The sequence below is a fragment of the Osmia lignaria genome, chromosome 2, assembly GCF_051020975.1.
Source record: "Osmia lignaria lignaria isolate PbOS001 chromosome 2, iyOsmLign1, whole genome shotgun sequence".
Classification (NCBI taxonomy): Eukaryota; Metazoa; Arthropoda; class Insecta; order Hymenoptera; family Megachilidae; genus Osmia; species Osmia lignaria.
The window spans coordinates 7,674,182-7,686,356 of record NC_135033.1 but is presented as its reverse complement, the minus strand read 5'-3'; the positions used below and the strand labels follow the sequence as shown (position 1 = coordinate 7,686,356).

The window sequence follows — 12,175 nt, the reverse complement described above, 5'->3', positions numbered from 1 at the left end:
GCAATAGGAAATCGTTTTTTTCGCCACGAAACGCTTTATCGTGACTCCGACCTTGCCAGTCAATTATTTCCAGCACGAAATTATCGAGCAATTACGCTTACGACGATTAGAACGAGTGTTATCCAAGAGCAGTGTAATGTTCGAGAAAAAATGCTAGAATGTGGATATTAGTTGTTGCGTTTCCTCATCTAGAGAAATTTATTTGTATTAAAAAAAAAATCATTTGAAATTATTAAATTATTGAGGGATTAGATATGAGATAATTTTAGGCCCTAATGAAGAAATTATGGGGAAAAATATAATGAATCCATCAAAATAGAAATTTGTTTTTTTAGAGGTGCAGCAAGGAGACACTCCATCTTATACGCGAAAAATCTAAAAATTTTGTTATTTTGCCACTGAATCGACGATCAGTAGAATCGCTCGTTTGTGCAGGAAATCGGCTCCTTTGTGCATCATTTACGTATACTGTATCCTCTCATTTTTTTTCTATTGCTCTACTTGTGATGGTGCAAAAACAAGGGAAATGATTGCTGTCGTACAGTGAAAATCGAGTAAATTATTGCTGACAATGATGAGGTTAAAGCATTTATTTTTTGACATTACAGATTTATTAACAGGCTATACTTACTGATAAAATATTAAAGTACTACCGTAAGTTACATATCAAAAACCGAATAAAATTTTCATTAGTTATTAAATCAGACTTCTTTACGGATTTCAATCAGAGCTGGTAAATCAATATAATCCTTATTTTATTAATAAATAAAACTACATCAATTTTTCAAATCAGCTATAGAAGCTCTTATAATCGAATTTTATCCGCAAGAACTCGATAGTTCTTAATAAAGGAAGAAAAGAAAAATTCGGTTTCGTTAACACAAATGGGTTATGAAATTAAGGAAAATAAAAGCAAAAAAAAATATGATACAGTGAATAAAAAAATGAAAGCCCATTTCTCTACAAACCAGCGACAATAAAATCGTCATTAGCGGTCAATCATTAAGCATCCCAGGTGCCAGGTATACTACGAATTCTACATCAGCGATAAGGCGGTATGCATGAATTGAAATTGTGAAATGAAACGATCAATACAAAATATACATACATCTAAACATATATATGAATGAATATATGTATGTATTTAGGCTATGTAAAATAGTAACAGAGCACAGAATGAGAGAATACACATATATACGATAAAATGCACAATATATGATCCTCGGGTTGTCACTCACGTTTGCTTGAGCACGGAGCAATTGAGTTTGGCAATAAAGCAATGGTGATGATTGGTCGTGGTAGCAGATAGTGAATTTGCTCGACTATCGTTGAACCGTTCGTTCGCGTCGGTTTCATAAACCAAGATTCTCACTTACTTGACAAGAACCATGTCTGACAGTTCTGTTTTCACGCCGTGCTTCTTGGGGTCGTATTCCGCTATCATTGGGCGCATTGGCGTTCTCTGAAACAGAAAATATTCTTAATTAATCAACGATTCTTTCGCATAAATTGATCACAGTTATCGCTTGAACATATGTAACTCTGTTGAATAAGCTTCCCTGATACCTTATAAAAGAACAGATGGTACACGTTAATGTTACAAGCTACGACTTCTCAAAGTTGCATGACCAGGTAATAATCGAGAATTTTGTTGCAAACGTATACAAGTTAGCGTTGATCGCTTCTTTCAGAACAGAAACCGTATATACGGAATGTTCATCCTTTTTTACACATTAATGTTGATGCTATGTTAGCCTTGATTGTAGCGAGGTTACATCAAGGAAACATTGCTGTAACCGAGTTGACCATTGGACCTTGATACCGATTCACTTTTAATTCATTTCAGTACATCATTCTTATTTAGAGGTACTAAATTAAATATTCTTTCAATAACAATGCATTAGATTGTCTCGAACTTTTATACTTTCATGTTCACTGGCACCTGTGTGAAGCCAGATGGTCTACAACCTGTTCCACCTGTGAATGCTCCTGTTTCGTAACAGTCTAGTGAACAAAAACAGCTTCTGTTGCTCGATTTTTATCATTCAACGGTATTATACCTTTCTATCAAAAACACGTATTTTAGTCTATACATTCGAGATTGAACGGGAAGAAAAACTTGGAATGCAACTAAATGCATTGAAGTAAAGTGTTGCAATGCAGTTGTTTAATATTGTTCCACTTTCTTGTGAAAGATATTAAAGGTAAACTGTGATATGATCAAGTTGATGAATTTTTTAATGCTTCTACATTTATTAAAGTAAAAATAATTCAAAAAAATAGAAATTTAAAAAATCACAGTGCGAGACCCTAGGAAATATGAAGTGATTATTTTACAAAATTTAATTAATTATTGTTTTGTCTAAAACTGACAATATGTACCATGATGTGGGGTCGATCATTCTCCAACGTCGACATGGAGCTCATCTCCACCTCGTGTAGACTGTCGGTGTTCCCCATTGTTCAACTTTTGCTCAATGTACGGTGTCTGATCATCACCTTGTTTCCAACACCTAACACCCTTCTGCCCTATTTTCTTAAAGTACGGATTGTCAATAACTAGTCACGTGTTTTATTTATCTTCCATTGGTGTCAACTGATGTCCACCGTCCGCCAAAAAAGCAGCTCAACCGTTTCGAACACGCTCTGTCTGATTTGTCCCAGTTCCTTACCAACCACAATATTATTCACCTAAACGAGCGACTGGCATTAGGGCAACCTGATATATTGTTGCAAACAAGGATGACGTGTCGTGATTAAGAGTGATTTTGAAATAACGAATTCCTTAACACATCGAATGTCACAAGTAGAAAATTAAATGATTGTGTTCTGCATAATTATAATTTCTATTTTTCACTGTCAATTAAAGATAGAACACATCATCCTTGTTTGTTTTGATTAAAATGCATCTCACTGGTTCAAGAGGTTATCCTAATGCCTGCCTCCGGCATCCGAATGCCACCACTTGATCAAAGACGCGCACCTTCTGAACACGTGGGTAACCTTTGAAGTAGGCTCATGTACGATCACAAACGTGCGATATCCAGCCACATTTTACACAGTATAGGATTCTGCTCGACGATAATCCTTTGAACAAGTTGCAAACACATGACGAGAATTTTTTAAAATCCAAGAAGACGAACGCGAACCAAGAGACCGAACCGAGGATAAACCAGAACGACGGCACGTTCTGCAAGTGAACACACCTCCACGATTCCTTCGGATAAACTATGCTGTTGCTCGTCTCCTCTAGCAGCTCTATCTACGGCACCGAGTGGCGACGCGCAGAAAACCGCGGATCGCTGCCAAATCTTTCGGCAATGTCCCGAGGACGGTCTCTTTATATACCAAACGGCTACGAAAATAGGAAGAACAAACAGACGTGGACATCTCACGTGAGCCTCCTGTCTCTGCTGACTAGCTAACCAAGCTTATTAGAGTCTATTTGAACTATGCGACAGATGGAGGTTTTTGCGTCAGCTGCGTTCACTGATTCCAACGTCGTCCTACCACGAATATGGAATATCTCAGGATCGTTTCATTTTTATTTATTTCTATTTTTTTATTTATAGATCGTTTGAGTGAAATAGTGATTTTCCATGAATGGAACACGGCCAGCAAGAATCGTTGAAGTGTAGAGTTCAAAAATTTCTCGTTTCCATTTTCAACTTTGATCGACGAAATGAAGTAAGGAGAAGTGGTACACGATTATGAATAAAAAAGAATGTTTCCTATCCACATGAAATTCATATACTTAAAATTAGAATCATTAAAAGCAAGTTACATTGTGGTGAAACACGTGGAATCGAATGAATGTCACGTGAATGGCACAGTTTCTATAAGTCCTCCACTTCTAAAGAAAAGCTTCGTTATCTCGTATCTATACTAATTTTTCTCGTACGATGATAGTAATATCAGCCATTATAAAGGCGCACTGTCATTTAGTTCGTTTAACCGTGAATGGCACCAATCTTTCTGGAGCAAATGGAACAATTGTAAATGGCACTCTGCAAATAGTCTCAATGTTACCCGTGTCCACGAACAGTATGCTCCATAGGGCCAGTCATTTCGTTCACTTAAGCATAAGTAATGTCAATTTTTCAGCGATTGGGATCGTTTATATTACATAGACTTGGTTTTATTTCACTTCAAAGCATCGTTTAGTTTGAAATTGCTACATTGGAATTTTTTTTATTTATAAAGCAATTGCCATTTCCAATAATTCAGCTACAGTATTTCATTTATAGGAATAAATAGAAGTTTCGAAAAATAGGATAATTGACTATACTATTTGCACTATAGTAGAAAGGCAACCGTGCTTGGAATACCTATAGGATTATTTTCATCCAGAGCAGAGAATACCACGGTTCTGAAGCACTCGACAGAACTGCTGCTCCGAAATTAGAATTTTCGCCACAGTTACATTCTGCAAAAGCTGAATTAAATGTCGCCAGTCGATGGTTCGTTTCAAAAATGTTATTTTGTTATAAAATTTCAATAAAAGAATCAAGTTTATTGTTGGTCGTTGCGTGAACGGGCTATTTTCAAAAGTGGATCGCTTTAAAATAACTTGCACGCTCGTTTGTTTGGTAATAAAATGGAATGAGCAAAAGCGGGACTATGGAAAATTTAAAACACATGTTCCGTTCGTGTATCAAGTATTTCGGTTGGCCTTTTTAGCATACTTTGTAAATTAAACTGGCTCGATTATTTTAGTAACGTCGAACGTCATTCGACCGGAAACGTGGGAGTAAATCCGTTCAAAAATTTTCGATAAATATCAGAATTCAGTTGGACGAGAATCATTAGTCACAGCTTATAAATTTACTCGTCTAATTGTTAGTAGCTTCCAATTTTTATTAACATCTCAGAATATTAAAGTAGATTTGCATCTGCTTAGACTAAACACGTTATGAAATGCATTCATTCTTTAGTCTTCGTGTATTCATTATCGACTGTTTTTAGCAGCAGGATAATTTACATGATAATTGTATAGGTTTATGATTATTGTAAGTGGATAAAGTTCAAGATTGCAGCAGTCTTAGTAATGCCTTTACTCAGAGTTATAAATATGTTGTCATTTTGTTAACTTTCTACGCATTTATGTAGATTTCGAAATGACAGATGAAATTTATGTTGTGAGTTCGAAAATTTCTTCCGCTGAAGTAGAAATGGGATGAGACTTTCTAATTATTTAAATATTTTTAATTCGAAGGCCCCCAGCAATATCAAATAATTCCATTAGCGATACAGTAAAGATATAACCGCAATTCGTGCAAGATCAACAAGAACAGAAAAATCCTACGTTAAAACCAAGATCTCGTAAGTCCAAGGAAAATACTCTTCCACCAACGTATTTGTGTTTCAAAAATAGCATTCGGTAGATGTCCAACGAGTTAGCGCCACAATAATGGCGCGTCGTTCCGTTTATTTTTGAACCTCGCTAACATGGTTCAAATCTCTAGTTATTTCCTCCACTCTTTTACCATCGAACTACATATCGTAGATATTAAAACAATAGGAAAATCAATTGATCAATTACGATACCGAAATTCATAGTTTCGATCGCATACGTCCTTTCAGTCTCGTGAACTGTTGGCACGTTACCATGGGGTTATTTTAGTCTCGGCGCCTCGGCGAAAGCTGTGTCGTAATCATTTTGGTAATATTACACTCTTTTTACAATTCTTCCAATAACGAGAAACCCACTGTTACGTTCGTAAAATGAAAACAATGAAAAATATCTAATCTAACGTTTCAAGTGCACTCGACAAATCTGAATTACCTCCTAATTAAAACATCCATTACGTCCACGGTCTCTAAGTTGACGGAAGCGTAGCCGGCAGATTAAGATAATGTATTTTAATGACTTGATAAAGACTCACGCTGAATCGTTGAGCTTATTACGGCGCAGGAAGCGAAAGATCGTTGGAGTTAGAGTCGCGTGAACGGGAAGCATCGAAATGTTGATCCAGAAGGGTGTTGTTGGCTTAATGACCATCCCACAGAGAAACGGAGAGAAAAGATGGGGGCGAATTGATATGAAGCGAGAGATATGAAAACGTGGGGTCCGACGCGACCAAGGCCTTGAAGTTTAATCAGCCACGGTCATTCAGTCGTTAATATTAGAATATACCCGGACAACACGTTCGTATAAAGTCCTGATAATGTAATGATACACGTTCCGGACATCGTATCATGAATATATAGATTGGTATAGCGCAATTGTACAAATTATGGGATGGCGAACGATTAGAGGTTTCCTTTTCCTCCTGTGCGGTTTTGTCCAAAGAAACCATGGCTTGTGGTCAGAACTGATATCTTGTTTCTTCCTTTCATATATTTTCGTATTTTCTTTATGATTCCTCCTTGTGCTTACAAATTTGATTTTTTTATTAAGCTAAGCATTCTTTAATCAAGCTTGGCTTTTCAAGTTTCTTCTTTACGCTCCAATGTTCATCCTTGACCTAAATCACCATCTTAAGCCGCTACCACTCGGTGAATTTGTGGATTCTTCGCTGTAAAAGACTCCACGTGGCAGCGGCTTAAGGAGACAATGCTTCGTCTCCAATGTGGTTACTTGGTTTTCTAATTCTTGGACGATGGAGTTAGATCTTTGTTAATTTAGCTTTACTCATTTTCTTAAAAATCTTTCGTCTAGAAATTTGAAAAATTTAATTATGTCACCCTCGCATATGTTTCATAGTTCTGAACCATAACCGACCCATTCCACTATCGTTCAAGGATGAAGTGTACGTCTTATTTCTGTTTCGACGTTCATTTTCAGAACAAAGCAGCCGCTCTAGTCGGTAAAGTGTCAATATATCAGCAAGTTCAAATGTCAACGAACAAATTGTTCCAGAGAAACGCGTCCAAATATAACTCGTACGACGAACCTCGTACCATCGATCAAACACAATGATCATCGTCTCTTTCCGTCTCTCTGGATCGTTCTATATTGAACGAAATTGCGAGCACGAACAAAGGTTACTGCTTTCTGTCATCCTTTTGTGCCATTCGGACCCTGAATTGTACCGGTTGGATAAAGAATTTTCTCTCTCTCTCTTGTTAATGTTGATGGCACACACGCACGTATGCGGTCCTTTAATACGAGAATCAACCGGTGCCGGCGCAATGACAAATTAACAAATCTGAGAGCAACGTCACATCCTCATCTCGGGCCCGACATCATAGGTCACGCGTGGGATGCATGTACCTCGCGCTTCTGCCCCTGAATTAACCCTTTCGTAACCGAATTCATTTTTTATTCAAGAATTTTCAGGTAATCTATTCAATTATTTTGCTTACCAGTCGCAGAATAAATTAGAACAAAAATTTTATCGTCGACGATGTATTGACACAGTTTCACTATCGATCATTGTTCTCCCGTAATAGCATTGACCTTTCTCATTTTGATTGAGTGACTTTGACGAAAACAAATCGATCAGTCTTACGTAAAAGACTTCATTGATTGAATCGATTATTTGGAAGAATTGTTGAACAGAGTGTTACCGTGACGATTAACCCCCTGATTGTAACTACGTTTAAACACCCCCATCCGCCGATTAATATACAGTTATATTTGGACTTCTTGCTGAAATCTTCTTAACAAAGTTTTGTAAGTTGTTGATTTTACAAAATTTTGACTCAACGAATTACATATCGTGTCAACGCAATAAGCACTTTCATAATGTTGCGAATAGTTGTCGTAAACTTGCTGATACGAATAAAACAGTTTACGATACTGTTACGACATGTTGTTCGAGTATTTACATTGTACATCAACGATGACACTTGCTTTTCATCTTTCATGGAATAAGGCGGTTATCTAATCTAAACAGAGTCGCAACTTCTATAAATCTTCCGTCAATTCTGTGTTAATTCAATCAGGATCTCGGACGAGCACCAATTAATATAGTAGCGACTCTTTAGACAACAATGATTTAGCTCGAAGTTTCAAAATAGAATTGTTCAACATCTGATTTACACAAATGTTCTTACTAATTTCATTCAATCAATTCTTCGTTATGAAATTATTGACGTTTCAAATATTTTGTGGCCATGAATCTCGATACCGTTTTAACTGCACAAAGAACGTATTCTAGAAGTTATTTTTATGTTGAACTATTAATATTTATGTTGAACTTTACATTTCACATGTAAATTTTATGTACAACTCGACAAAAAGCTTGGTTACTAAAATAAGAATCTAAACACCTGAAAAACGAAGACTGCGTAGAAACTTAACTTTTAATAAACTATATTTAAAACAACCTGTGTTAATCAGATGATGCAATTCGTGCATCGTTATCTATTCAGCTAATTGATAACGCACTATGTGCATATAATGCAGAAACAGAATGCAATCAATATTTAAAACTTAACTATAGCAATTATTTTCAAAGCACTCCATTATTACAAAATTATGTATCTACTTAATAAAAAAATTAATGCCCTTGTTATCAACGACCTAGATTGCCTATAGAAGGTTAAAAGTTTTGTAAATTTCCATTTCATCTACAGCAATCTAATAATATCAATGTGCAATTACTCGAACGTTTGCATAATATAATCATCGTATCTGGACTTTATATCTGAACACTGATCACTTGCGTATCGATGAATGTCTCACAGAGACTACCAACACACTGTCAACGGTTATCTGCATAAAATGTAACATTTTATCAGATAAGGATACACAGATACACGTAGATTTCCATCGGTGATTTCCCTTGGCGAACATTGAGATCGATCAGCCGTAAAATGGCGTAATGATTAACGTTGTCTCGTACGATTCGAGTTTTTATGGCGAATTAAAAACGCTTGAAATAAGCGTTAAATCGTATTGAAACTAGTATCAGTCTCGTATGCATGACTTTTTTGCCTGATAATCAGGTATGCGTGAAATATCTTTCACTGAAACCAAGCAACCTGTCTTATTCCGTAGGGTTAATATCTCTAGCGAGATTGGAACGTTAGTGGAACTTGTATCAAATGGAAAATTTAATGAATATCTAATAGGAAGTCGTTTAGGAGAAGCTAACGAGTTATCGAAGATTTACAGTTTTTCTCGTGTATGATATTTAAATATCGTTTCGCATACAGGGTGTTGAGAAGATGATGAATATTTATGTTATTATTCAATTTGATTCAACCGTTACTTTCTTACCACCCGGTACGTAGATATCAGGACGGTCTCGAGACACGTTCGCGTGACTTCAACTTCTCTCTTAGTTAGACCAGTGAACTCGCGAGTGAACGATCGAATGCTCTGTCGTTCGTTACATAGCCAATCTGTTTAGCCCTCGCGTACACGTGTTGGCGTGCATTAATGCACTCACACGCATGCAGCTCACGCTATCGTCGCGTTTGCTTCTGAATCGCGTGCACCGACTGTACGCGTACAGAAGTCGTAAACTGGTTAGCATTGACCTTTTTAATTCGATTACATCGCCAGATAAATCCGGCAGAAGCGAGCCGTTTCTGCGATTGCATCATGCCTTCGGGATGCAGCGGGGCCACTGCATCAAGAGCGTGCATTTGTAATTAGCTAAACCGAGTTGGGTTCCATGGCTTAACCAATCACTCATTTAAGACCTTTCATTTTGCATTATATGGACTTTGATAGATTCGATATTATTGCTAATATTTTTAATGGAGATTTTGCTACTGAATCGTAGAGTAATTTTGAAAAATATCATTTGCAATCTATTACATCTCTTTTAAGACACCCTGTACAACGCTTCGTACTTCTTTATCCCCAGTACTGAATATTTAACTATGACTGTGATAAGGCGAGGAAGTTAAAGTGACTCCAGCCATGGTCTGGGCTCGGTTGAAAAATTACAAGACGGTAATCTCGAGTTCCCATCGCTACAGCCCAGACGTGCTCGCGTGACTTCTGATACTTCGAGACCGCTGAACTCTCCCTAGTCGCCAATCGAACAGTCTATTTCAGGGATGGGCATCGGGGTAGTATCTCGAAATAATACATCGCGAGCTGTACGATAAATAACAGAGAGTTACGACGCGATGTACCGTTTTAGGCAAAAGACACAACAGGACTGTTCGATCAGCCTGATATTGATAAAAAAAATGATAAAAAGAAGTGCTCCAGACCTTAATATCTATAATTGGTATATAATTTCGATTCATGATGTAATCAACTACTAATTTTATTTTTAATTTTATTCATACATTTTTAATCTTATATAAGTATTGTAAATATTGTCGCAGAAGTATCAAGGTGATCAAACAGTATGTGCCGACTTTGTGTCGTGTCATCGTCCTGGTTTGCTTGAATTACAATGAGGCTTGTTACTTCAAAAGACTGTCCCGATGCCCGTCCCTGTCTTGTACTCTCTTTCAATATTTCACCCTTTGCGAACACGGCAAGACACGTGGGTGTACCGGTACTGTTATGTTAATATACCTCCACGCTTTGCAGAACAGTAGAAGAGACGCGTTTTGTTTCAGTGTTGCTCAACTTTTCTCGTACAGGATGCAACCCACAGATAATCCTACCACGGTACTTTTATCACAGGAAAACTTAACACCGTTAAAAAATGATGACCATTACCTTCTGTTAAAGTTTACCTGCTTTCAAAACGCGTTAGCTTGCTAAGTAAATAAAAATGCTTAATTGCGAAATGCTGACGAAGACGGTGAAAAAATTCGAGTCAAATTGCAAGGGTATCGAGTTTTTGCAATTATTCCCGCTTAAATTGCATTTTAAATGATAAAACATTTAAATTGCGTACGATACTCGTACGACGCGAATAAATGAATAATTAATCATTTTCTTCGTCGTCTGTCTTACTTGTTCGGTTGACTATTGTTCAATTATGATAATGAATAATTTTCTACAAAGAATAATCTATCTATAGAAATAATTTTTGTTCGTTAAATTTATGTTGCTTTTTAGGAAATTGTTTAAAAATCCTTTGCAAAAATATAATATAGGAAAATTTTCAAGTTTATACGATAGAATATGTTAGAATATGATATTTGTTTGCGAACCTCTGCCACAGAGGATATTGCCGTGTTTTCACCGACAACGCACACCATTGTTTGCATTTGAAACAACGCATATACGTTAACGCACATACCGTCACTAAGGTCGTCCAAATTTACTATTCGGGCGTGTATCCAATAGTGTATTTAGTTTCTTATTTTACCCACTTCCGGTTTTTCGTGGAGACGCGGTTCGTCCTACGCGATTGTCAAGTTCATTGGAAATGAATATTACCTACGCATCGCATTCAGTCGGCCAAAATGCATAAGTAATTTGACCCTCGAAAGAACTGCCTACAAGTGTGCATGATTATTCATTTTCACTTAATTGTTCAAGCAGATGCATTAATTAACTTCTTTTCAGGGACGAATTATACAAAAAAGGAAGTCGCAATCAAAGGATGATATATATTTGACGACACTGGTTCTCCAACTTATTATTTGACGGTTAAATATTATGCTCTTTTTCTTTAGTGTCGCCTTACAGATAAAGTACATACGTTAAACCTTGGGAATTTTACGTTAAAAGTATTTCGCGAGACTTCCTTGCATTTTTATTACCTTTAGGAAAATATTGCAACACGTGCCTTATCACACAAAATAAATTAGAAATATTTATGAGCACGATAATATATTTATTATGAAACTGCAATGTATTTTCAAACATACTACGTCTTTCAAGACATCGTTTTTAAAAATATTTTTTTCACTAATTTTTACCTATAATTATTTTACCTATTAATAATATTTTATCTATTATTTACCTATTAATTTCGGAGTACTGCAATTAAGATTACTCCTTTCAGTTTTACAATGATATTTATCCGTTTCATTTATGAATGATAGATAAAATGTCGTAAATCACGTATTCTCATTTCATCTATAAGAGAAGATATCTGAAGATTCTTCATTCTTCTTTCAAAACTACCAAGTATCAATGGCGGCAAAGTTTATTTAAAGAAACTAGCAAAATTTTCCATTCAATGACGAAACATCCAATTGAACGTCCATCCAGTTCCTCGTATTTCAATGAAATTATACATCTAGATACCAAGTATACACGCACATGGTCGGGTGAATCATCTGGCGCCGTGGAAGATTTATGTAGGCGCTTACCTAACTTTGCCATAGCACGCAAGTATTGATGCGGTAACCGCTTGTC

At 36.4% G+C, this 12,175-nt stretch overlaps 2 protein-coding genes across 10 annotated transcripts in view; one reads left to right on the top strand and one right to left on the bottom strand.

Annotated features, from left to right (window-relative positions):
- The window catches only part of fidipidine (coiled-coil domain-containing protein 93), a 45,088-nt gene that overhangs the window by 10,177 nt on the left and 22,736 nt on the right, over window positions 1-12,175 (top strand). The window lies entirely within an intron of this gene.
- The window catches only part of LOC117607113 (proton-coupled amino acid transporter-like protein pathetic), a 29,216-nt gene that overhangs the window by 9,411 nt on the left and 7,630 nt on the right, over window positions 1-12,175 (bottom strand). The window contains exons 1-3 of one of the 9 annotated variants that reach the window (XM_076692366.1): window positions 2,915-3,326; window positions 2,374-2,719; window positions 1,377-1,462 (exon numbers count right to left, since the gene is read on the bottom strand). In XM_076692366.1, the coding sequence (XP_076548481.1) occupies window positions 1,377-1,462; window positions 2,374-2,460 (173 nt within the window). In that variant the 5' untranslated portion in view covers window positions 2,461-2,719; window positions 2,915-3,326. Of the gene's footprint in view, window positions 1-1,376; window positions 1,463-2,373; window positions 2,868-2,914; window positions 3,327-5,885; window positions 6,028-9,169; window positions 9,316-12,175 lie in introns of those variants that run through there. The other 8 variants (XM_076692365.1, XM_076692370.1, XM_034330393.2 and 5 more) reach the window with 8 other exon arrangements.